Source organism: Pteronotus mesoamericanus, unplaced genomic scaffold (assembly GCF_021234165.1).
Source record: "Pteronotus mesoamericanus isolate MK-2021 breed Mesoamerican mustached bat unplaced genomic scaffold, CSHL_Meso_final contig_24, whole genome shotgun sequence".
Lineage (NCBI taxonomy): Eukaryota > Metazoa > Chordata > Mammalia > Chiroptera > Mormoopidae > Pteronotus > Pteronotus mesoamericanus.
The window spans coordinates 506-28,324 of NW_026555100.1; the positions used below are offsets into that span (position 1 = coordinate 506).

General features: G+C 42.2%; 1 protein-coding gene across 1 annotated transcript in view; it reads right to left on the minus strand.

Moving 5' to 3' along the window:
* Nucleotides 1-795: 795 nt before the first annotated feature.
* The window catches only part of LOC129069834 (pulmonary surfactant-associated protein D-like), a 37,941-nt gene continuing 10,917 nt past the window's right edge, over nt 796-27,819 (minus strand). The window contains exons 2-5 of the mRNA XM_054572476.1: nt 5,772-5,973; nt 4,374-4,490; nt 3,666-3,749; nt 796-1,373 (exon numbers count right to left, since the gene is read on the minus strand). Of these exons, the coding sequence (XP_054428451.1) occupies nt 994-1,373; nt 3,666-3,749; nt 4,374-4,490; nt 5,772-5,970 (780 nt within the window). The 5' untranslated portion in view covers nt 5,971-5,973 and the 3' untranslated portion in view covers nt 796-993. The remainder of the gene's footprint in view (nt 1,374-3,665; nt 3,750-4,373; nt 4,491-5,771; nt 5,974-27,819) is intronic.

Genomic DNA, 27,819 nt, shown 5'->3' on the forward strand with positions numbered 1-27,819 from the left:
GGGGTCCACCTAGGTTGTTTCTGAGGTAAAGTGGGGAAAGAACCTCCTGGAACAGTCAGGCATGAGGAGGACTGGGGAGAATGTGAGCATGGCTGGACACCCTCTGTGCCTGAGATTTCGGATGGAATTAGAATACTGCAGGTGGTACCCCGTCCCATGATCCAGGAAGCATACTGACACGGATAGAAAGAGGTCCTCAGTAGCAAGATGAGGAAGAAGCTAAGGGATGAAAGGCCATGCAGTCAGTCCAGGGAGCAGATGACCTGCCCCATCTACCCACTGTGCTGTGCAGCTTCCGTGGCCTTAGAGCAAGACACAGCCACTGAAACCTCCCAGCCCTCAGGCTCCAGCTTGCATTGGCTAAGGAAGTCTGGGGCAAAGGGACAGTTCCAGAGCAGGGACACACATCTGGCTGCCATCAGTGGAAGGGTTCCAAGCCACGGACAGAACAAGCTCATCCCCGGACTAAGGGTAAGGAGAGAAGAGAACAGGGAGTTCAGGCTTGAGCATGTCACCATGAAGAGGTCAAGAGGAGGAGCCGGGACTAGCAAAGAGGATGATAAGAACAGCCATAAGGATAAAAACAAGCGAGAGTGGTGATTTGGAAGTGAAATGGATGAAGAGTAACACAGGAGATGTTGCATAGCTGGGTCACATGTGACTGACAGTTCAAGAACTCAGAGGGCTGAAGAGGAGCCATTGCACTTTGCAGAAGAAAGGTCTTTGAGACCTAATTTTATCCCTTGGGACTGGGAAAGCAGGCTGCCCCTTCCTCCAATGATAGGTCAGCCAGTGTGTGATGCCAGATTCGTATTTTATTCTGAGAGAGGCGATCCAGGGAGCCCTACCTCTGGCCTCATCCCACGGCTTAGAGGAGAAGCCGTGGCCAGCAGAGGTGTCAGCTTATCGCTGGGACGTCAGCAGCACACAGGTCTGGGCCCTGACTCACTGGCCAGGCTCCTGGGCTTGAGTGCCCCACCCACCCTTGGTGGCTCAGAACTCGCAGATCACAAGGAGTTTGTCTCCACAGGACTTATCATTCCACTTCCCATTGTTGAAGATTTCCACACAGTCCTCTTCTCCACCATCATTGTTTGGCTCCCCTGGGGCCCAGTTGGAATACACCAGGGTCTCCCCTGTGGGGTAGGTAAACTTGCCCTCTGTCCGGGAGTCAGTCATGCTCAGGAACGCAGCCCCCTTGTTCTGAGCTGTGACCAGCTGTTGCAAGGCCTCATTCTCAGCTGCAGAGCGTGGGGAGGCCAACTCCCCGCCGGCCTGTCTGCATACTTGCTGTGCCTCCTGAAACGATTTTTGAAAGCCTCCTGTCTTGAAGATCTTCTCTCCAACACCTCGTCCATCAGGAAACAGATCCACTACAGAAGAGGACAGATGATTCTGAGTTCTGTCAGCACGCAGCCAAAACGCAGCGGACCCTTGTGCTCCAACCAAGCCCCAGGCCTCCCATACAGGATATCAGGGCACCAGATAGGACAAAAGTGAGACATTTGGTACTGGAGAAGCCCCATCTTGACAATGTGCTCTATGAGGTAGCTCTAGTTAAACGTGAGAATCCTGGGCTCAAAAGTTAAGTAAGAGGCTCAACACCACATAGCCATCAAATGTAGAGTTAAGAATTAAACCTTATTTGATCTGACACTAAAGCTTACACATGCTCTTTCTGTTTCACCCCACACTAAATGCCAAAATTGGCTTGCCAATTACTGGGTAGGACTGTACCTACTCTGGCCATTGAAATGGCAGCCTGCAGCCTGGAGCAGTCTCTGAGACCATGGAAAACAATGCAGGTGCTCACCCTGACCTCACTCTGAACCCGTGTAACAGCAGTGCACGTGGGATTGTCAGAGGCCTGTGCTGTGTGTGCGGTGTAGGAAAGAAGAGGAAAGGGAGGGCCATCTCAGAGCAGCAATGTGCTAACCTCTGCACTGTGTGCCGCCCAGTGCGGGCCTCACAGTGTGCGTGTGTGTGAAGCCTGAGGGCTGGGTGAGGGGTCGAAGGCACCTGATCTGTGTGCAGGGGAGTTGGGGGCAGGGAAAGAATCAGAGCTGGAGAGCCCTGTGTGGGAATCAGAGGGCCAGGTGTTCAGCCCACCTTGGCAATGACTGCCCAGGTGGCAAAGTCCAATTTTTCCAGGGTTTCTTATTTCTCATCTCTAAAGTCCAAATATATTTTATAAAAGCATCACCTATATGACATTTAACTATCTGTTTTTATTCCATCTTGTTTTCCATCCCTTTGACTTCTGGGTTCATGCACAGAAATCTTCAGGGCTCCTGAGAGGGCTGTGCCCTGACCTCAAAGGCCTGGTCAGGAGCCCAGGCTGCTCCCCAACCCACTGTCCTTGACCTGTGAGTGCCTTCCACAAGGGCTCAGGGAACACATTATCCACAGGCTCAGGACGGCACCAAGAGCAGCCCTGAGCAAAGCCAGCACAAGAGATCACCTGCCATTACATGCACCTGTGCATACTTGTGCATACATGAATATGGCCATTCTCCATCAGAATGTACATGGGAGTCCAAAAGGTCCATTTGGATGTGTGTGAATAGTGTGTGTGCCTGCATGTGTGCACTCCTGTGTGTAGAAGCTGTGAAGTGAGTGACAGTATGTATGTAAGTGCACATATGTGTGGCAGGTGGATGTTACAAGTTTCCCTCTGTTTGTATAAGTGTGCCTAGGAGTGAGCGAGTCCATACGCAAATCCTTGGTACACAGGTACTTAGTTGGCTTAGGTACTGAGGAGCCAACCCTATGTCTCACCCTTTGTGGGTCTCCTCCTTCAGGACTCTTCTTTTTTTGGATCAATGAGGTGTGGTGAATGATGTGAACTCAAAGCTGACATCAGGGAGAGCAGGGGAGGAGGGGGAGCAAAGTAAGGAGAGAGGAGGCGATTCAGGGCGCAGGCACAGGGCACTCGGATGTGTGCTCCCGGAGGCCTCAGACTCCTCAGCATTCCAGGCTTGGGGAAGAATCTCTGCGTCGAACACTCAGGGCCCAGAGGCAGCCTGCCCCCTGCCAGACCCAGAGCATGCCTCAGATGAGATTCTCAGTGGCCACTTGCCAAAGTCTGGCTCTCACCAGCCTTGAACCAAGGACAGCACCCCAGCCCCAACTCTCAGAGCAGAGTCTGCAATCTCTGCTGCTGTGGGCTGGGCAGCGACATCTGGGGATGTTACCACACCCAGTCCTACAGAGATAAGAAACACATCCTGGGTGGTTGGGTGTCCCTATACATCAAAGGGACAAACACAGGGTCTGCAGGAGTGAAGGTCTGCTGAACACTGGGCTCAGGGCCTTGATGGGACTCGGGTCACGGTTGGCTGTGATGTTGGGGACATTCTGGAGCCTGATAGCTTTGACCATGCTTCTGCCAGCCCACTAGACTGGTGATAAGGGCCACACCCTGCTACTTGTCCCTTGCACCTACCTCCTGCTCCAGGAACCTGTGGCTGCACTGCTCTGTCCCACCTTTATCCTTAACCCCACTCCCTGCCCCAGGCCCAGGTCCAGCCCATCACCCCGACCCACTGCAATCCCAGACCCACACCTGCCTCAAGCCCAGCCGACTCCAAGCCAAAAGACAAACCCAGTCTGGGGCCTTAGGCCAGGTGTCTGGCTCAGGGTCAGGTCCAGGTTCAAGGACTCACCTTTCCTGTACCGATTGAAGGCACCCTGAAGGCGTTGTACCTGTCCCTGTAAGGCCTCCACCTGCCGCCTCAGAGCAGTGGCATCTGCAGGAGAGACAGGGAGGCTGAAGACTAGTCTAGCACAGGCAGGGATCGGCTCAGAGTCTGGGCCCCAAGGGAATGGTGCCCAGGTGCCGGCACTGTTGGGGTGCAGTAAGGAGCTGGGACTGGCCCCCACGAAGCCCACATCTGCTGACACCATTGGCTCTGCTGCCCATGACATTTCCTGTGCTGCTGTTGTGAACAAACTGCCCGCTGAGCAGGTCCTTGCACCCCACTGACATTGGTGGCACTGTCTCTCCACATTCTCAGAATCTGAAAATGCTTCCTTTGGGAGGTGGGTTGGGGAGACAGGGTTGCACGTTCCTCAGGTACTTCCCACCCCCTGGATTATTTGATGCTCAAAGCTGTCTGGTGAATGGGAAGGGGGCTGTGCTTGTTCCAATGATCAGATGGAAAACAGCTCGGGCTTGCCCCCCACCAAGTGGTAGAGTGTAAAACCAGAGCCCGATTTTCCTGCCTTCCAGCCCGTCAGCCTTGTGTGCTTTTCACGCACCCCTGGAACGGGCTGACCACTGAGTGGAGGGGCTGTTCTGGGCTGAAGAGAGCCCACCTCCCTCCCCCTGCCCCGCCAGTGGGGGTTCCCAGAGCTAGCAGAGGCTGCCTTACCTGGAAGCCCACTCTCTCCTTTTTCTCCTCTGTCCCCAGGAGCACCTCTGTCCCCCTTCAGTCCTGGGGGACCCCTGGCACCTGGAGGTCCCTTTGGGCCCATGGCTCCGGCAGGCCCTGAGGTCAGAGAAGAACAGTTGGGTGAGCTCTGCACACATCTCCCAGCATGTTCACCCTCCCAGTATAAGGTCTGTGCTACTATCCAGGAATACACCCTCCTCACATAGTCTGTTCAGAACCCAGACATGAACCCTGTCTGTACATGGACCTTCCCCATCACCCAGCAACCAACCTTCCCTGCAAACAGACTAACCCCATGGCTCATACCGCACCCTCACCAGGTACAGAGAGCACCTCCTGTAAAGTGAGGCACCCTCCTGGCATGCCAACTCTCCCCACTGCCCAGGGATGCCAGCCCTGAGCAGCACTAGTATTTACAGCAGGCAGTCTGACAGCATTTACCCTTGATCATGGACTCCTTGCTTTCCCCTTCCCAAAATGAAACTTATATCAGAAATGATACTTGACACTAATCATCAGGGAAATGAAAATCAAACCCACAAGGTATCACCTCACACCTGTTAGAAAGGCTATTATAAAAAAAGACAGGATAACCAGTGTTGGTGAGGATGTGAAGAAAAAGGAACCCTTGTGCACTGTGGGTGGGATGTAAATTGGTGCAGAAACTGTAGAAATCAGTACTCACCTTTCTCAAACAATTAACAATAGAACTAAAAAATAAAAGTATGATCCAGCAATACCACTTCTGGGTATTTATTCAAAGACAATGAAACACTAATTCAAAATCTAGCCCTGGCTGTTGTAGCTCAGCAGATTGAGCACCAGCCTGCAAAACAAAAGTTCACTGGTTTGATTCCCAGTCAGTGCACAAGCCTGAGTTGCAGGCCAGGTCCCCAGCTTGGGGTGTAAAAAGACAACAGATCAATGTTTCTCTCACACATGGATGTTTCCCTCCTTCTCTTCTTCCCTCCCCTCCTCTGTCTCTAAAAATAAACAAATGAAATCAAAAAGAGAAGAAGAAGGAGAAGAAGAAAGAAGAAGGAGGAGGAGGAGGATACAAGGAGAAGAAGGGGGAGGGGAGGGGAGGGGAGGAGGGGGGAGTGGAGAGGGAAGAGAAGTAAATGATCCTAGGGGAGAAATCAGGGCAGCTGGGTGATGGTGGGTGGAGAGACATGTGGAGGCTCAGGACAACCAGTCATTTGGCAGCTGGTAAAGCACTGTTTTAGACAGACTGAGTGTCTAGGGGACTTCTCCTTCCCAAGGAGTTGGGTGTCTGTTTCCAAGGCTTCCACAACAGAACATCCCAGGTTGCTGAGTTGGTTATGATTCCAATGCCCACCCCTGCCCACCAGCACAAGCCCACAGTCCCAGCTCTACCTGGATCCCCCTTCTCGCCCCGGGGACCCTCTTTCCCATCTCGTCCATCACGACCAGGCAGGCCATTCTCCACAGGGCTACATAGGACCAGGGTGCAGGCATCGGGCACTGTTTTCTCGGTATAGGTCTTCATTTCTGTTCCCAGGGACCTCAGAGGCTGAGTGACTAGGATCAGCACGGAGAGGAGGAGGAGAGGCATGGCCTAGGAAGATGGACAGGAAGAGACAGGACATGCTCTTGGTTCTAGAACGTGGGTGAGATCTTGGCCCAGCTCCTGGAAGTCAGGAGAGGCACTTCTACCTCTTCTGCCTTTCTGTGAGGTCACAAGCAGCACGACTCCCAAAGCAGTTTAGGACAACGTGGACACACAGCCTGGCCTGGGAGGGCATGGCTACCTAGCTGAAACTTGGACATAGGTCCACAGCAGCCGCTATCTCCTCTCAGGTGCCCCATTTTGTCCCTTCTAGTGACTTCCCTTGCTTACTGCCACCATCAGTGACAGTGGCTAGGCTGTAGAACTCCTCACTGAGGCCATCTGTCCCATCAGGAAGGATTCATCAAGTGCCTTTGATGAGGACCTTTCCCCTCTTTGAACCTCCTTCTCCCTGTCAGTATCACAAGGCAGGTGGCTTAGCGCAAAAAAGGCTATCCAATTTCCTGTCACTTGTGGCCTTGGTTGAACTAGCACTGGCAGTCTGCATTGCAGGTCTGAAGAGAAGCTAACATCCAGTGCCACTCAGTGACACTTGTCCTGAGCACAAGATGGGTACATGGCTGCATGTTCACCATGTGACTGGGCCATTCCTGGAAGACCCTTTCTCCATGAGGAAAGTTCAAGATGGAACCCAGGCCAAAGTTTTCAGAGATACTATATTAGCAGGTAGAGAGACCCTGAGACACCTGGGTCCTGCTCAGTGTACCTGAGATGACTTGGAAGAGGGGCCTCAGGGTCGAGGGGTGTGGGAGATGTGCTCAGTCAGGGACAGGGTAGTTTTAGGGGGAGGAAAGAACAGATGTCCAGTAGGGCATCCAGTTACCATGTGAGAGGGACTTGGGAGCTAAGATTTGCTTTCTGGACAAATCTTCCACTGAGCAAAGGAAGCAGGGTGAGGGGCAGAGGAGTGTTCCTTATTTCCCCGCTATGCCCCCTTCTTGTGCCCACACCCACACCTCCTAGACCAGAAAGGCTACTGCTTTCCTCAACACCAGTAAAACACACCACCCCTGGGGAGGGTGATAGTCACTGGGCATAGGGAAAACAGCATGAGAGGCAAGGACAGAAATACTCACCATTGCTCCCTCTAGGACTCCAGGATCTCCAAGCAAACTAACCTTTCCTTGGCAGACACTGGCTATTTATGCTGCCTTGCAACCCCAGCCACCCAACCCTGGTCTTTGTGGATTCTTTAAGAAGGGGCGGTTTTCTTTTTTGTTGACTCACTCACCCAGCCCCGACCTGAGTTCTGGAAACCTGCCACTGTATTCCTAACAGGACACACATATCACCTTAGGGTATACAAAGCATCATCAGTCCATGAGCTCACCTGCACCACACTGCAGTTCTGTGAGTTAAGTCACATCCTTGGGTTCTGGATTTTACAGATATCCAGGAATACGAGGTCCAGAGAAGAGCAGAAAATTGCACAATGAGCCACAACCATTGCAAAAGCAACCTACATCTGCAGATTTCAAGAGCCAGGATCTCCTATGCCAACTGCTCTTCATCCTTCACATCAATGTTACTATCCTTATAATGGGAAAGAGCTGGGAACTTCTTGACATTTCTGGGCAGAGGTGTAGCAGGTGATGGGTTGCAGGGGCAGCAGGAGCCTCTAAGGACAGTGGCTGGGGAGCTGCCACTGGTAGGGGCCACTCTTTTGCTTCTTGCTCTAGATATTAGAGAGCCCCTCATTGTCTTTTGTGGGATGGACTTCCCTTAAATTTCTTCCCTTCATCTCCCCACTTCCTTAGCTGGGGTTTTCCTGGGTGTTGCTCCACCAACCAGCTTGGACACCTGAGCTGCTGATACGCTATTGCAGCCAATACCCAGTGAACTCCAACTTCCAGTGATTGTGGGGCAGTTGTCTGCCCTACTGCTGTTGCTGTCATCTCTGCTTTCTGCTAGATCCCTATGACTTCATCTCTTGCATCAACCCTTTGCCTAGGTCCACACACCAGCAGCCCCATGTCTCCAATCCTCCCCTTTGTCCACCCCATAGGTGGTGCTGACTTGCTCCTGCTTTTCATTCTTCTGCGGCATCTCCTTGTACATTGTAGAATTTATAATGCCAGGTTTCCTCAGTTGGTAGGAAAAGGTCTTTTGTGTCCCTTATTGCAATTGTTGAAGCAGAATCCCATAGTAGAGTGACATGTGCCCCAAATGATAAAGCTCTTTCATTATTAACACAGCCCTTTCCACTCTAGGCTGTTTGGGTGCTTCCCAGAGACCTAGATCAGCATGGAGGCTGAACTGAACCATTGCTCTCCTACCACACAAGGCCTACTTGTCAAGTCTTATTCTGATAGTTTGACAAACTTCTATTTATGGTGACTTATTTCAGAAGCCCTATATTTTCTCTCCTTTGCAAGTTGGCTTCAATTAACTGCTATCTCCTAGTCTGTTGAATACTTCCCTCTCACTACCCTTTGATCCCATTACAGTAAAGAATACAGTGTTTCCTTTGACTACCTCCACATTACAACAGAGTCTAGTTTTATTTATGATCCAACCCAGACACTCCTGTTCCAATGATAGTCTTTGCTTTCCTCAGTTATGCCAACGTAGGTGAGAAGAATCAGATCTTAAATGATGATCACAATGGCTTTCATATAGGCAACCACTGGACCACCCTATCTTTCCAAGATGAGGTCTAGAATGATGACATGGTTTCTTTGGCTGCTTGGCTACTGATGCCATACTGTAGCCTCAGCAACACCTGCAGCCCCTAATAGGCCTCATTATCTGCACTTTCGTGAGAGCTAAGCAGTGGCCCCTATTTGGTTAATCAGCTGCTTGCCCACATCACTGCTGAAACTCCCAGCTCAGCAAGCCCATTACATTTCTTATCACTGCCAGGCCATAAGGCAGAGATTTTCCACCAATGTGCCACAACAATTTTTTAAACATGCAATACCTAACTATTTAGTCAGGGACGCTGACCTCTTTTTCCTTAGACTGTCAAATAAAAAAATGATGAGTCAACATAAAAATAACCACCCAGTGTGAATGAATCAAAACTGTGCCTATTTTTTATTAGATCAGCAAAAAATATATTTTACAGTATAGCACAGAATTTTAATAAATTATGTATGCTTATTATTGAGATGAAAAGGTTGAAAGTCACTGACATTAGAAGAACTTTGGACACTAATTGACATTCAAAACAATAGTTCTAGACTCCTCACCTTTGCCTGATTTGCTATTGTTTGACCTCGCTTCCTGGCTCCAAACATTTGGCCCCAGGCCTTGACTTCAATCCTTGCCCCATGGGTGCCACAATAATGTTGTTCTTAGTTACTCTCCTTGATATTGGACCTTGATTCTTCTATGTTCCTGGCTTGATGCCTCTCTCAGACTTCTAAGCTTATGCTAGTTTCTTGGAAATTTCTGGTCTTTATTCATGGCGCAAACAATAAACCTGAAACACAACCCAGACCTTCACTTGATCTGAGCTGAGCCAGCACACCCTAGCTGTGTGATTTGTGACTGCGGATGGAGGTGGGGATGCAGGTATGGCATGACTTCATGAAGACTGAGACATCTCAATCTACTTATTCTGAAACCAAAAACAATTGCATTAACTACGATCTTTTTCTTATTTACTTCCCTTGATGTAAATCCCATTGAACTGCATACTTGATGTATTGATTTCTTATCCCCCTTCCCTGTGAGAGTCCCCAACAATTCTAGTTCTAGATGACCATGCCCCACACTTTCAGCCACTCCATGCTATCTTCTTTTGTGACTTGTATTCTCATGTTCTTTCCCTCCCCTCTCAGTGAGACTATGAAGTTGTGTTTAAACCATTTTATTAGCTTATGATTGACATACAAAAAACTGTACTTACTTCATATAAACAACTTGATGAGCTTGGAATAGGTATACACATGTGAAAACATCAAGGCTGTAAACTTACCCATCATCTTTGGAAGTTTCCTCCTGCTCCTTATTTTTTTATTTTTATGTTTTTATGGTATAAGCACTTAGCCTAAGATTTACCTTGTTAGCAAATTTTTAACTGTTAAATAGGATATTGATACCTATAAGCCTTATGTTGCACCATAGATCTCCAGAACTTACCTCTCTTGCCTAACTGAACCATTGAACCATTTAATTATAACCTCCACATTTGCTCCTCCACTCAGTTCCTAGGAAACACTATCCTACTCCCTGGTTTTCTCTGTTTGACTATTACAGATTCATCATAAAAGTGAGATCAGGAAGTATTTGTCCTTCTGTGTCTGGCTTATTTAATTTAGTATAATGTACTCCAGCTCCACCCATGTTGTAAATGGCAGAATTGACTTCCCTTGGTAAAACTGAATAATCTCCCATTGTGTGCATATAACACATTTCTCTTTGTTTATACAGTGAGGTGGCACAGGTCTTTAAGGTTTCTTTTCAAGCGCCAGCTGACAAGGGATCCAGACTCTGTCCTGTAGACGCTGCTCCAGGTCATCACAGATTGGGGAATAAAAATAAGCCATTCCAGACATTTCTCATCTGCCAGGAGAAGGAGTGGCAATTCCCTCTAGTGGAGAATGTCCCGAGCTCCTGTGTCCAGTGGCTTTTATTGAAAGGGTTATAAGTGGAGGATAGGTAGCAGGAATGTACAGGTGATCTCCTTACATCAGTATATTAATGTTTACAGAGAATAGATGACAATTTGAAGAAAACAAATGGTAGGAACACACTGATTTACATGGGTCTGAGACAAGACAAGTAAACATAAGAGCACCAAAGGGTTTAGGGTCAGGGTCTGTGAATAATATAAATTTCATTCCCAGCATGAGCTGGTTATTATAGCTTTTGAGGGAAAAACAAAGCATGCTTCAAAGAGTATAATTTATTTCTAGGCCTGATTTCCCCCGGAACCACAAAATCCAGTTTAGGGCTGTCTCCAGTATTGTTTCAAGCCTGAGCCCGGTGCAGGGAGCACAGCCACCAAGAGATAAGGAGACTTCTTTCAGATGGAATGAGGACTCCAGCCATATCAGAGCCAAGGGGTGAGGGTCTTTTGCCCTTTCTCCATGTCCCCAAAGTCCTTCCCATGATGGCCCTATTTGACTGTGCCTGTCTTAGGTTGCCCCTGCCATCAAGGTGTCTTACCCATCATTGACTAATTAGCCATCCTTCGGGGCCAAGCAGGATGATGTGAGGGAGGTAGGGGCTGCGCCCCTGCCAGGGTGACAGGTTTTGTCTCCTCAGTGGCCTATTTTCCCAAGGCCTCCTTGCCTAGCTCCAGACTTGGGGCCCTCTTGCCTGTCAGTGAGGCAACAGTTCCTGAAACCAGACAGGACGGTTCCCAACAATCCAGGTTTATTGAAGTACTGCATAATTGACAAATATAGTTGTAACATATTTAAAGTATACAATGTGATGACTTGATATATACACTGTGAAAGGATTACCATAATCAAGTTAATTTTCACAACCATCATCTCACATAGTAAGCAGTTCTGATTTCATGAGAATGCTTAGGATCTATTCTCAGCAAATTTTTCAATTAGCCCTTTCTGGTATGACTCAATTGGTTGGAGTATTGCCCTGTAACCAAAAGGTTACAGGTTTGATTCCTACTCAGGGTACATACCTAGGGTGCAGGTTGATCTTTGGTCTGGGCGTAAATGAATCCCTGGTCTGGGTGTGTGTGGGAGGCAACCAATTGATGTTTCTCTCTCTCCCTTCCTTTCTCCCTTCCACTCTCTACAAAAGCAATGAAAGAAAAAGTCTTTGAGTATTTATAAATATAAAATGAAATAAAATTTTCAGTTATATGCATATAAATGATACCACATAGTGTTTGTTTTTCTCTTTTTGGTTTATTTCACTTAGCTTAGCACCCTCCAGTTTCATCCATGTCACTAATGGCAGGATTTCTTCCTTTTATGTCTGCATAATATTGCATATATATTTTTATATAAATATATATATAATTTTATTTATATATTCATTTTAAGAGGACATTTAGGTTGCTCCCATATCTTGGCTATTGTGAATAATACTGCTATGATTATGGAAGTACAGATATCTCAAGATAATTATGTTTTCTTTAGACATATATACAAAAATAGGATTGTTTTTGGAGTCCTATATTTATTTTTTTAGGAAATTCCATACACTTTTCCATATGGCTGTGCCAATTACATTCCAACAAACAGTATACAAGAGTTCCCTTTTTGGATCATACCTCAACATAAGAAAGACGATATAGGACAAACCTACAGCTAACATCCTACTCAATAAACAAAAACTAAAAGCTTTTCCCTTAGATCAGGATGTCCACATTCACTGCTATTATTCAACATAGTACTGAAAGTCCTAGGCACAGCAATCAGACAAAAAGAATAAATAAAAGGCATCCAAATTGGAAAGGAGGAAGTAAAACTGTCATTATTTGCAGATGACAGATTGAACATAGAAACCCAAAAGACTTTCCCAAAAAAACTACTAGATCTAATAAATGAATTCAACAAGTTAGCAGAATACAAAATTAATTTTCAGAATTCAGTAGCATTTTTATATACCAGTAATGAACTATAAGAAAAAAAAATCCCAATTACTATTATAACAAAAGCATAAGGTACTTAGGAATAAATTTAACCAAGAAGGTAAAAGACCTGTACTTGGAAAACTATATGACTTTGAAGGAAAAAATTGAGGAAGATACAAATAAGTAGAAGCACATACTGTGTTCATGGAATAGAGGAATTAACATCATTAAAATGTCCATAGTACCCAAAGCAAACTATGGATTCAACGCAATTCCTATTAAAATGCCAATGACATGTTTCACAGATTTAGAACAAACATTCCAAAAATGTATGTAGAACCTAAAAGACCCCAAACTGCCTTAACAATCTTGAGAAATAAGAACAAAGTTGGAGGTGTCACAGTTACTGATATCAAATTACACTACAAGGACATTATATAAAAAAAAAAAGTCTGGTACTGGTATAAGAACAGGCGTACAGATCAGAGGCACGGAACAAAGAGCCCAGAAATCAACCCACACCTTAATGGTCAATTAATATATGACAAAGGAGGCAAGAGCATACAATGGAGTAAAGAGAGTCTCAATAAATAGTGTTGAGGACTTTCAGTCAAGATATAGGCATAAGTAAACACACCACACTTCCTTGAAAAACTACAGTAACAATTACAGCTAAGCTACAAAACAAATATCACCCAGAATCATCAGAAAACCAAACTGTTTGGAAGCCTGACAACAAAGGACTTAAAGAAGCCACATTAATCCAGATAGGTAGAATGGGCAGAGACATAGAGACACATGGAAAGGCACAGAGACATGGAACAGGCGGTCCCACATTCACCTGTGGTGGATAAAAATCAGGAGGGATACCTCGGGAGCAAAGGATCCCAGCCCCAGACCAGACCACCCAGCCCAGGGTTCCAGTGCCAGGAATATAAGTTTCATAATAACTTCTGGCTATGGACTTCCAGCCAAGATGGAGGCGTAGATAAATACACTTTGCCTCCTCGTACAACCAAAAGGACAGCAACAAACTTAAAGAGAAAAAAAAATAATCAGAACTGCCAGAAAAATCAACTGTATGGAAGTCCAACAACCAAGGAACTAAAGAAGAAACATTCATCCAGCCTAGTAGGTGGGGCAGAGATGGGCAGCCAGGGTAGAGAAGATGTGCAGTTAGGCGGTGGCTGCAAACCGGGTGGTCACACATTTACATGCAGCTAGAGGGAGAGACAGACCACCCAATCCAGAGTTCCAGTGCAGGGAAAAAAAGGCTCAAAACCTCTGGAGGTAAAAACCTGTGGGGTTGCAGCAGCAGGAAAAACTCCCAGCCTCACAGGAGAGTCATCTGGAGAGACCCAAAGGGTCCTTGAATGTACACAAACCCACCCACCTGAGAATCAGCCCTAGAAGGGCCCAATTTGTTTGTGGGTAGCAGGCAAAGTGACTTAAAGCCAGCCTAGAGCCAAGCAAGTGGCATTGTTCCCTCTCAGACCCCTCTCCCACAGACAGGACCACAACTCAGCCACCTGGGTTGACCTGCCCTGGTGAATACCTAAGGCTCCACCCCTTCCAAGGATTTCCAAGGCAGCCAAGGCAAATAATTGTGGCCCAAATGAAAGAACAAAACAAAGCTCTAAAAATAGAACTAAGCGATGAACAGATAGTCAATCTACCAGATGCAGAGTTCAAAACACTGGTAATTAGGGTGCTCACAGAAATTGTTGAGTATGGTCACAAAATGGAGGAAAAAGTGAGGACTATGCAAAGTGAAGTAAAGAAAAATATACAGGGAGCTAACCATAAAGGGAAGGAAAGTGGGACTCAAATCAACGATTTGGAGCAGAAAGAAGAGACAAACATTCAACCAGAACAGAATGAAGAAACAAGAATTTTAAAAAATGAGGAGAGGTGTAGGAACCTTTGGGACAACTTTAAATGTTCCAACAGTCGAATCATAGGGTTCCAGAAGGAGACGAGGAAGAGAAAGAAATTGAGACCTTATTTGAAAAAATTATGAAAGAAAACTTCCCCAACCTGGGGAAGAAACTAGACATGCAAGTCCAGGAAGCTCAGAGAGTCCTTAAGAAGTTGGACCCAAGGAGAAACACACCAAGGCACATCATAATTAAGTTCACCAAGATTAAAGATAAGGAGAGAATCTTAAAAAGCAGCAAGAGAAAAGGAGACAGTTACCTACAAAGGTGTACCTGTAAAACTATCAGCTGATTTCTCAAAAGAAAACTTGCAGGCAGGAAGGGCCTGGAAAGAAGTATTCAAAGTCATTAAATGCAAGGACCTACATCCAAGATTAGTCTATCCAGCAAAGATATTTAGAATGGAAGGGCAGATAAAGTGCTTCCCAGATAAGGTCAAGTTAAATGAGTTCATCATTACCAAGCCCTTATTATATGAAATGTTAAAGGACTTATCTAAGAAAAAGAAGATCAAAAACTATGAACAGTAAAACAGGGAGGGGAAGGGGGAAGAACAGGGAATAAGCAGCATAAATAGTAGGCAGGGGAAGGTTAAGAATAGAATAAGAAATGGAGAGGCCAAAGAACTTATATGTATGACTCATGGACATCAACTAAGGTGGGGGGAATGCTGGAGGGAATGGCAGTACCAGGCAGAGTGGGATCAAGAGGAGAAAAAGAATGGGACAACTGTAATAACAAAATCAATAAAATACACTCAAAAAAGTGAAAAACAAACTAAGCAAACAAACAGAACAGAATCATAGGTATAGAGATCATTTGGATGGTGACCAGTTGGGAAGGGGAAGGGGGAGAATGGAGGAAAAGGAGCAGGGATTAAGAAGTACAAATTGGGCCATGGCTGGTGTGGTTCACTGGATTTAGTGCCAGCCCACAGACCAAAAGGTTGCTGGTTCAATTCCCATCAGGGCACGTGCCTGGGTTGCAGGCCAGGTCCCCAGTTGGGGGCATGAGAGACAACCAATCACTGTTTCTCTCCCTCTCTTTCTCCCTCCTTTCCCCTCTCTCTAAAATAAATGAAGAATGAATGAATAAATAAATAAATAAAATCTGCCCTGGCTGGTGTGGCTCAGTGGACTGAGCGCCGATCTGCAGATCAAAAGGTTGCTGGTTTGATTCTCAGTCAGGGCACATGCCTGGGTTGCAGGCCAGGTCCCCGGTTGAGGGCATATGAGATGCAACTGATCAATGTTTCTCTCCCTTTCTTTCTCCCTCCCTCCCTCTCTCTCCAAAAATAAAAATAAAATCTTTAATAAATAAATAAATACAATTTTTAAACAAAAAGAAGAAGTACAAATTGGTAGGTACAGAATAGGCAGGGGGATGTTAAGAACAATATAGGAAATGGAGTAGCCAAAGAACTTACATGCATGACACATGGACATGAACTAAGGGGAGGGAGTATTGTTGGAGGGAATCAGGCTATCACATGGACAGGGGAAAGGAGGGAAAAATTAGGACAACCTCAACAGCATAATCAACAAAATACATTTTTTAAAAAATAGTGTCAACAGGTACATGTGAAAAATGAAACTAGACCACCAGCTTCCACTAAACACAAGAATAAACTCAAAATGTATAAAATACTTAAATGTAAGTTGTAAAACTGTGAATATCCTAGAAGAGAAATTAGGCAGTAAAATCTCAGGCATTCCTTATGGCAATATTATTGCCAATATGTTACCTCAGGCAAGGGAAACAAAGGAGAAAATAAAAACTGGGACATCAAACTAAAAAGCTTATACATGGCAAAGGAAACCATCAGCAAAATGAAAACCCACTGTATGGGAAAACATATTTGCCAGTGATACATCTGATAAGGGGTTAATTTCCAAAAATATACAAATAACTTACACAACTCAACATCAGGAAGACTATCCCAGTTAAAAATGGGCAAAGGACCTGAATAGAAAGTTCTCCAAAGTGGACATCCAGATGGTCAATAGAAATATGAAAAAATTTTCAATGTCACTAAACATCAGAGAGATGCAAATTAAAACCACAATAGATATCATCTCACACCTGCCAGGATGGCTATCATCAATAAATCAACAAACACATATTGGTGAGGATGTGTAGAACTGGGAACCCTTGTGCATTGTTGGTGGGAATGCAGACAGGTGCAGCCACTGTGGGAAATGATATGGAATTTCCTCAAAAGATTATAAATGGAACTGCCTTTTGACCCAGCAATTCCACTTCTGAGAAAATATCCTAAGAATCATAGAACACTAATTTGAAAGAATATATGCACATCTTTGTTCATTGCAGCATTATTAACAATAGCCAAGATCTGGAAACAGCCCAAGTACCTATCAGTAGATGAATGAATAAAAAAATCTATGCAGCCATAAAAAATAAAGAAATCATATCTTTTGCAACAGCATGGATGGACCAGGAGATTAGTATGCTAACTGAAATAAGCCCATCAGAGAAAGACAAATATCATGTGATCTCACTTATATGTGGAATCCAATAAACAAAACAAAATGATGAACAAAATAGAAATAGAGGCATAGATACATGAAATAGCCTGACAGCTGTCAGAGGGGAAAGGAGAGAAGGATAATGGATGAAAGTAGGTAAAAGGATTAGCCAAAGAACATACAGTATATGCATGACACATAGACACAGAAAACAATGTGGTGATGGCAAGAGGGAAGTGGGGGCAAGGGGTTAGTGGAGGCAGGCAAAGGTGAGGGAGAAATGGAGACATCTGTAATAGCGTAAGCAATAAAAGTAATGTTTAAAGAAAAGTTCCCTTTTCTCCACATCCTCATCATTTGTTATTTCTTGTTTTGTTTAAAAGAATATTTTCCCAATTTTTTTGAGTAATGTTAAACAAATATAATTGTATACATTTGAAGTATAAAATGTGTTTATTTGATATACATATACATTACAAATGATTACCAAGATAAAGATATTTAACACATCTATCACCGGATATAGTTAACTCTTTTTTTGTGTATGAGAACACTTGAGATCTACCACAGCAAATTTCAAAAAATATATAATACCGTATTTCTAACTGTACTCATCATGCTGTACATTAGATCCTCAAAATATATTCATCTTATTTTTGCCTTTAGTACTTATAACAATAAGGTTACTAATGGGTTAAAGACCTAACTTTAAATTTGTGAGGACAAAATGGGATTAATGCTATCTGGGGAAGGGAAGAATTTTCTTAGTCTAACAAAAAGTCACACACCGTAAAGAAAAAGACTGATGGAAAAATGCTCAGCTTCATTAATAATTAAAGAAATACAAATAAACTGGCACACACCCATCTTATAACTGACAATTTAAAAGTGTGGGGGAAGAATCATAAAGGTTAAAGAAAACAGGAAATCAGCACCAGGCTTGGTATAAGCATCAACTGCCAGAAACACTCTAGAAGAGATTTTATTATATACAACCAAGCTGAAAGTGCACGTACTCTTCAACATAACAATCAAAGGGCACTTGAAACAGTAAGAAGGTTTTGTAGGGAGTTTACATGAAAGATTAAAGAAAAACAGGATTCAACTATGTGCTGTCTACAATAGACTCATTTTAGATCTAAGGACACACATAGGCTGAAAGTGAAAAGATGGAAAGAGATGTTTCACGCAAATGGTAACAAAAAGACAGCATGGGTGGCTATACTAATAGTAGACAAAATAGACTTCAAGTTGAAATCTAGTATAAGGGACAAAAAAAGAAAATTATATAATGATAAAAGGGTCAAATCACCAAAAACATATAACAAGTATTAACAAATTCAAGAATATTGAAATCAGCCCTGACAAGTGTGGTTCATATGGTTGTTCATCGTCCCCCAAAGGGAAAGGTCGCCAGTTTGACTGCAGATCAGGGCACATGTCTAGGTTGAGTGTTCAGTCCCCAGACAGGGAGCACACAATAGACAACTAATCGATGTTTCCCTCTCACATCTATGTTTCTCTCCCTCTCTTTCTCTCTCCTTTCCCCTCTTTTGAAAACTAAATTAAAAAATATTTTTTAAAAGAACATACTGAAATCATACAAAGTATATTTTCTGATCAAAATAAAATGAAACTAGAAATCAAAGCAGAAGAAAAACTGAAAAGTCCATAAATCTGCAGAAATTAATCACACTCTTTTTTTAATTAATTTATTTACTTTTTAAATACATTTGTCACACTCCCAGAAATTAATCACACTCTTAAATAACCAATGCTAAAGAAGTTATAAGAGAAATTAGAAAATACTATGACATAAATGAAAATAAGTAACATAACACCAAAACTTACAGAATGCAATGAAAGCAGTGCTAAGAGAGAAATTTATAGCTATAAATAAGTACATTAGAAAAGATCTTAAATCAACAATCTAATTTTATACCTCAAGTAACCAGAAAATAACAAACCAGACCACCAGTTCTGGGAGTGGAACTGAGGAAGAAATTGGTTTTTCCAGCTGGGTCTAATGGAAGATCCTAGAGACAACTTAGGACAGGATAGGAAGAAAGAAGATTCCACCAAGAGAAAGAAGACTCCACTAAGAGAAGCAAGGGAAGCCCTAGGGGCACATGATTTTCAGGCCATAGAGTCACCCTCTGTCCCAACACAAATAAAGATCACATATAAAAGAGAAGTGGATTTGCCCATCCTGGAACCAGCAATTATCCTCCTAGACCTCCAGCCTATCTATGAAAATCAGCACACAAGGTTTGAATGTTTGCTTCTGGGGAGACTCAAATTCAAGCACAGAAATTTCAGAATGAGTGAACTATAAAAATAGGACAGAAAACATTTCTAAATAAATAATATTTTTAAAATTGCAAGATTGAGAGGGCTCCCTAAGGACATAGAACAGTGGATGAAAATGACCCACACTTAGGGAGTTACTTATTTTTTTCCCTGGGTATCTCGCATGTATGCATGAGGTATACATATTAATATATTTCTGTGTGTCTTTCTCTTGTCAAGAAAAAATTAAACTCAGCCCTGGTTGATATAGCTCAGTGAATTGAGAGCCAGCCTGCAAACCTAAAGTTGCTGGTTTGTTTCCCAGTCAGGGCCCATGCCTGGTTTGCAGGCCAGGTCCCCAGTTGGGTGCGTGCACGAGGCAACCAATCAATGTTTCTCTCACACATCACTGTTTCTCTCCCTCTTTCTCACTCCCTTCCCCTCTCTCTGAAAATAAATAAATAAAATCCTAAAAAAAGAAAAAACTAAACTCAAACTTAGAAGATAAAGATTAAAGCAAAGATAAATAAATAGAAAATATTAAAAAAAATTAAAAGATCAACAAATAATTGACTTTTTGAAAGGATCGATAAAATCTAGAAATCCTTGGCTAGATTACCTAAGGAAAAAAAGAAGATTCAAATTAAAAAATTAGAAAGAAGAGCATTAAAACTAATGCCATACAAATAAAAATTACAGTACTATGAACAATTGTACAAAACAAAGTGCATAACCTAGCAAAAGTGGATAAATTCTGAAAACACAAAACCTACCAACTCTGAATCATGAAGAAAAAGAAAATCTGAACAGACCAATATCAAATAAGGGGATTAAATCAAAAACCTCCCAATAAAGAAAAAATAAAAGCCCAGACCAGATGGTTTCACTGGAGAACTCTACCCAACATTTTAAGAATAATTAACATCAATCTTTCCTAAGCTCTTCCAAAAAAAAAAAAAAAAACTGAAGAGGAGAGAATACTTTCAAATTCATTTTATTACCATAATACCAAAGCCAGACAAAAATACTACACGAAATGAAAACTACTACAGAACAATATACCTGATGAATATTGATGTAAAAATCCTTAACAAAATAATAGCAAACCAAATTCAACAATGTATTAAAGAGTGTACACATCATGACCAACTGGAATTTATACCTGGAATGCAAGGATGGCTCAAAATACCAAAACAAAAAAAACCAATGTAATATACAACATTAACAGAAAGAACAAAAACCATATAATCATCTCTATTGATGCAGAAAAAGCTGTTGACAAATGTCAGCATTCATTCATGATAATGAAAAAAAAACACTCAAATAACTAGGATTATAAGGAAACTTTCTGCACATAATAAAAGCCATGTATGAAAAACTTACAGTTAACATAATATTAAACAGTGAAAGACTGAAAGATTTCCTCTAAGATCAGGAACAAGGCAAAAACATTTCTTTCATGACTTTTATTCAATATATTACTAGAATTTTTACCCAGAGCAATTAAATAAGAAAAGGCATTCAAATCAGAAAGAAATAAAATTATCTTTGTTCACAGATGATATCATTTCATGTAGAAAAACATAAAAATTACACACACACACCTGTCAGAACTAATTAACAGATTCAGCAAAGTTGCAGAATCCAAATCAACACACAAAAATCAGTTGCATCTCAATGCACTAGCAATGAACAATCCAAAAAGGATATTAAGAAAACAATTCCATTTACAATAGCATCAAAAGAATAAGATTACTCTGAATAAATCTATCCAAGGAGGGACCTATACACTTAAAATTACAAAACATTGCTGAAAGAAATTTAAAAAGAAACACATAAATAGCAGTATATCCATGTTCATGCACTGGAACACTAAATACTGATAAGTCATCCATGCTACCTAAGTGATATACAGATTCAATGAAAACCCTACCAAAATCCCAATGACCATTTTTTCAGAAATCAAAAATTTTATCCTAAAATGCATTTGGAATGTCAAGGGATGTTGAATAGCCAAAACCAATACTGAAAAGTAAAAATAAATTGGAGATCTCATACTCATTGATTTCAAACTTACTACAAAGCTAAGGTGATCAAAACTGTGGTGCTGGTATAAAGACAGATATGTAGACCAATGGAATAGAATAGAGAGCCTAGAAATAAATCCTCACATATATGGTCCAATAGTTTTTGAAAAGGGTAGCAAGACCGTCGAATGGAGAATGAACAGTCATTCACCAAATGGTGTTGGAAAAACTGAAATAAAACTGGACCCTTACCTTATACCATACACATAAAGTAACCCAAATTGGAACAAAGATCTAAATGTAAGAACGAAACCTATGAAATCAATACAAAAAAACATCAAAATCTTCACAACGTTGGATTTGGCAATGAATTCTTGAATATGACATCAAAAGCACAGGCAATAACAAAAAAAATAATTTGTGCTAAGCCAAATATTAAACTGCACAGCAAAAGACACAAAAGCAGCTTGAAAAGGCAACTTAAGGAATGGGAGAAAATATCCACACAGTGTATCTGATAAGAGGTTAATATCCAAGATATAAACAGTCCTACAACTCAATAACATTAAAACAACCAACTACATTTTTAAATGGGCAAAGGACTTAAGTATTTTTCCAAAGAAGATATATACAAGACCCACACATATGCTGCCTACAAAAGACCCACTTCAGACCAAAATACATACACAGACCGAAAGTAAAGGGATGGAAAAAGACATTTCAGGCATATGGAAACAAAAAAGCTGGGATAGCAATACTTATGATCAGAAAAAAAATAGACTTTAAAACAAAGGTTATAACAAGAGACAAGAACCCAGAAATTCCATTTCTGAGTATTTATCCAGAGAAAAATGAAACACTAATTTGAAAAGTTCATTGTAGCATTATTTATAGTAGCCTATATATGAAAGCAATTTTGTCCATCAATGGAAGAATGGATAAAGAAGTGCTGCATATATACAATAGAGTATGATTCAGCCATAAAAAGAATGAACTCTTGCCATCTGCAACAACACAGATGGACCTAAAAGGCATTATGCTGAATGAAATTAATCAGACAGAGAAAGATAAATGCCATATGATTTTACTTATATGTGGAATGTAAAAACCAAAATAAATGAACAAACAAAACAGAAACAAACTCACAGACACAGAAAACATTTGAGGGTTGCCAGATGGAAGGAGGTTTGAAGGGATGGGTTAGAAAAGAGTAGCAATACTTATATCAGACAAAACAGACATTAAAACAAAGGTTATGCAAAAGACAAAGGACCAGAAATCCCACCTCTGGATTTTATCAAGGGAAACCCAAAACACTAATTTAAAAAGCATATGCATCCCTATACAGTGTCATTTGCAATGGCCGAGACATGGAAACAATCTGAGAGTCCATTAATAGATGACTGGATAAAGACCATGTAATACATATATATGATGAAATGTTGCTCAGGTTTGTCTTAGAGAAATTAGTTTCACAAACTAGGGCATCTTTCCCTGATTGCCTTCTGACTCTTTCTGATGATTGTGGGATTGGGTTCAGCAAAAATGAGATTAACAATATTCACTGAAGGTTAGTTATCTTCCACTTTGTGCAGAGATCTCCATACTGTCCTCATTGCCTAATTTTCATTGAGGAAACATCTATGAGGAATAGTAAGAATATTACCATCATTTGTGTTTTCAAGACATGCCTTTCCCATGGTCTGAATTTTTTTTTCACGTTGTACCTAATTTAATCTTCAAACTCTAGCAAACTGAAGTACCTGAGTGTTATTACAGGTTGTGAGTTCTTCTCACAGGGCAACGCCCTGTACTGCAGACTAAGAGATTCCAAATATGTCTCTTTGCTTGTAAATGAACAAAAGCTCTGAAAACAATTTGGATTTGAAAATTCCAGAGTAAATTTCTTCCTTAAATAATCCTTAGCCTTTGTCAATCACCTTGGAATTATTTCCAATCAAGTTAGAGAAGCCAGGATCTTCGTCCACATTTTGATATGATTAGAGCTCATATGTACAGAGACCCAGCAGGGTCAAGTTTCATCCATATCCCAAGCTTGGAAAGTTCTAAATTATCTCTGAACTTCAAATATCAAATCACTTGTGAATCAGGAAAAAAATCAAAGGGCAACCTCAACAATTCTTCCAGGATAGCTCTTTTGACCTTGGGAAATGTTTTCTTTTAACTTTTTAATCCTGTTAACTTTTAAATACGCATAAAAATAAGAAAGAAGTCCATTATGAACTTAATGATTCCATCCCTCAATGCTAATATATAACAATACATTGCCAATATTATTCCCACACCCACCCAGCCCACTCATCTCCCCAACAAATCTCTCTCATTATTCTGAAGTGAATCCCAGATACATTGTTTCACCCCGAAATACTTCTGTATAGTAAGTCATCACAGAACATCATCAACATGGTCTGTGACTTTAAGTGAAATGATGTATAAGGAAACCAATTTTACCACACACTATTTAATAGGAACAGCATTTAAGTTCCTATGGCATCTCATCAACATTATAATGAAACAACATTGAATGAAATGATACTATTCGAGGACCTGTTGCATATCTCTAAAATATTAGAAACCTTGTTGTAAACCAGTTCTCTGTTAATAGATATTTAATATTTAGCCTGATTCTCCTTTTTCTCTTTTTCCCCAGTTTTATTGAGATATAATTGACAACAAATCCCTTTTAATGTAACTGAAAGTTCATTTTAAAATACTGAAGAATGTAGACTGGTACAGCGACTATGAAAAACACCCTGGAGGTTTCTCAAAAAATTAATAATAGAGTTATCACATGACCCAGCAATCCCTCTCCTGGGTATCTACCCCAAAAATACTCAAAAACATTCATTTGCAAAGATATATGCACCCTTATGTATCATTGCAGCATTATTCACAGTGGCCAAAACATGAAGACAACAAAAGTATCCTTCAATAGATGATTGGATAAAGAAGAGGCGGTACATACATTCAATGAGATACTATTCAGCCATAAAAGAAGATAAATTACTGCCATTTGCAACAACATAGATGGACCTTGAGAATATTATGTTATGCAAAATTAGTGAGAAAAACCTGAGAACCATATGATTTCACTCATCTGTGGGATGTAAAACTGAAACTCGTGGACACAGACAACACTGGTGGTTACTGGAGGGAAGACGGTGTGGGGTGGGGGTGGTGCAGGGGGATAAATACATGATAAAGGAATATGGTTGGACTTTGGGTAATGGCACACAGTGCAATATACAGATCTTGTATCATAGAAATGTACACTTGAAACTTAAATGATTCTGTTAACCAATGTCACACCAATATATTTAATAAAATAAAAATTTAGAGGACTTCCAGTCAAGATGACAGCATAGGTAAATATAGCTGGGGTTTACCTTCTCACACAACCACATCAAAATTACAACTAAATTATAGAACCACCACCACTGAGAACCGTTAGAAATCAAGGTGAATAGAAGTCTGACAACTACGGAATTAAAGAAACCACATCCATCCAGACTGGTAGGAGGGGCGGGACACAGAACAGGCTAGTCCCACATCCACATGTGGTGGATAGAAACTCAGTAAGGATATCTTGGGAGCAAGGAGTCCCAGCCCCAGGCCAGGTCCCCTAGCTTAGGTTTCCAGGGCCAGGAAGATAAGTCTCCACAACTTCTGGCTCCAAAAACCAGTGGAGACTGAGTCAGTGGAAGAAACTCCTGGAGTCCCAAGCAGTTTCCCTTAAAAAACCCACACAGACTTACTGAGACTCACACTGTCTGAGCTCCAGCACCACGGTAAGGCACCAGTGACATACAGGGAGGAACTGAAGTGGCTGGCATCAAGGCATGAGCTGGAGGAAAACTTCTTCCAAGACAGAAAGGTGGGCAGAGCCACAGAGCTGGCAGGCAGGTACCATACCTGAGACTCCGTCAACCTGGCTAACATTGTTTGCCTCACCCTGGAGGTTCCCTGAGGCTCTGTCCCACCCAACTTACAACTCTTAATGGTGACTTTTCTATATGAATGGTTGGACTTGTCTCATGTTTCACAACTTCCTAAATCCTTTCATCAAGCAATATCTGGCCTCAGTAAGCCCTCAGCCCATGTACCTCTTGTTAAGTGGCCCCAGGCACAGCTCTAGCAGCAGCCAGCCTAGGTTCACAGTTTAGCTTCATCTGGGACTCTCCAAGCCCAGCACAAGCAGCAGCCACCTCAGACTGGTCTGTACCTCAGGCTGGGTGGCCCTGGGTAAAACACAGGTGGGGGCTGACCTTAGCCAGCACCACCTGTAAAACCCTAGAGCCTGCACACCCAGTGAACAGCCACAGACCACATCGGAGCACCACCACCCTGCCTCTGCACAGCTGATCCTCCACAGAGGGCAGAGGTTGGTGGTCAGTGGTCACAGCCAATCCTTGCAACTGATGGGCCTGAGTAAATCCCCCCATTACCTCATAACAGCAATCAAGGCTCAACTGCAAAAGGAGGATGAACTGAGGCCACAAGAGAGACACACTTCAAGTACCCATCTTGGGTGATAGGAAAGGCTGTGCCACTGGACCCTACAGGGCACCTACTAATTGGGCCACGATAACAAAACAGGGAGTCATAGCAGCTCTAACTAGTACATAGAAACAAACACAGGGAGACTGTCAAAATGAAGAAACAAAGAAAAATGGCCCAAATGAATGAGCAGACCAAAATGCCAGAAAAAGAACTAAACAAAATTGAGATAAGCAACCTATCAGATGCAGAGTTCAAAACATGGTTTTAATAAAAGCTTTCCCACTAAGATCAGGAACACAACAAGGATGTCCGCTTTCACCACTTCTTTTCAACATCGTATTGGGAGTCCTAGCCACAGCGGTCAGACAAGAAAAAGAAACAAAAGGCATCCAAATAGGAAAGGAGGAAGTAAAGCTATCATTGTTTGCAGATGACATGATAGTGTACATTGAAAACCCTGTAGACTCTACCAAAAAACTACTCAACCTAATAAGTGAATTTGGCAAAACAGCAGGATACAAAGTCAACATTCAGAAATCAAAGGCATTTTTGTACACCAGCAATGAAATAGAAGAAGAAGAAATCAGAAAAAAAATACCATTTGATATAGCAAGAAGAAAAATAAAGTACCTAGGAATAAATTTAACCAAAAAGGTAAAAGACCTGTAAGCAGAAAACTATACAACTTTGAAGAAAGAAATTAAGGAAGACACAAATAAATGGAAGCATATACCGTGCTCATGGATTGGAAGAATTAATATCCTCAAAATGTCCATACTACCCAAAGCAATTTATAGATTCAACGCAATCCCTATTAAGATACCAATGACCTATTTCACAGAAATAGGACAGACATTTCAAAAATTTGTATGAAACCATAAACGACCCCGAATATCCGTAGCAATTTTGAGAAAGAAAAACAAAGTAGGAGGGATCACAATACCGGACATCAAACTCTACTACAAAGCCACTATACTCAAAACGATCTGATACTGGCACAAGAACAGACCCATAGACCAGTGGAACAGAATAGAAAGCCCAGAAATAAGCCCAGGTCTCTATGGACATCTAATATTGACAAAGGGGGAAGAAGCATAAAATGGAGCAATAATAGCCTCTTCAACAAATGGTGTTGGGAGAGCTGGACAGCTACATGCAAAAACTGAAATTGGATAATCAGCTGACACCATACACAAAAATAAACTCAAGATGGATAAAAGACTTAAATGTAAGTCACACCACCATAAAAGTCCTAGAGGAGAACATTGGCAGGAAACTCTCAGATATCCCACGCAGCAATTTTTTCACTGATATGTCTTCTAAGGCAAGGGACATAAAGGAAAGAATAAACAAGTGGGACTTCATCAAAATAAAAAGCTTCTGCATGGCTAAAGAAAACATCAGCAAAATGAAAAGGGAGCCAACCATATGGGAAAATATATTTGCTAATGATAAATCAGATAGAGGATTGATCTCCAAGATATATAAAGAACTCACTCAACTCCACTCCAAGAAGACAAACGATCCAATCAAAAAATGGGCAAAGGACCTGGGCAGATGCTTTTCCAAGGAGGAGGTACAGAGGGCACAGAGACATTTGAAAGGATGCTCAGCATCAATAGCCATCAGAGAAATGCAGATCAAAACCGCAATGAGGTACCACCTCACACCGGTCAGAATGGCCATGATAAACAGATCAACAAACAACAGGTGTTAGCGAGGCTGTGGAGAAAAGGGAACACTAGTACACTGTTGGTGGGAATGCAGACTGGTGCAGCCATTGTGGAAAGCAGTGTGGAATTTTCTCAAAATGCTGAAAATGGAACTCCCTTTTGATCCAGTGATTCCCCTGCTGGGTCTATACCCTAAGAATCCCAAAATGCCAATTCAAAAGAACCTATGCACCCCAATGTTCATAGCAGCACAATTTACAATAGCCAAGTATTGGAAGCAACCTAAATGCCCATCAGTAGATGATTGAATCAAAACACTATGGTACATTTACACAATGGAATACTACGCAGCAGAAAGAAAAAAGGAACTACTAAACTTCGCAACAGCATGGATGGAACTGG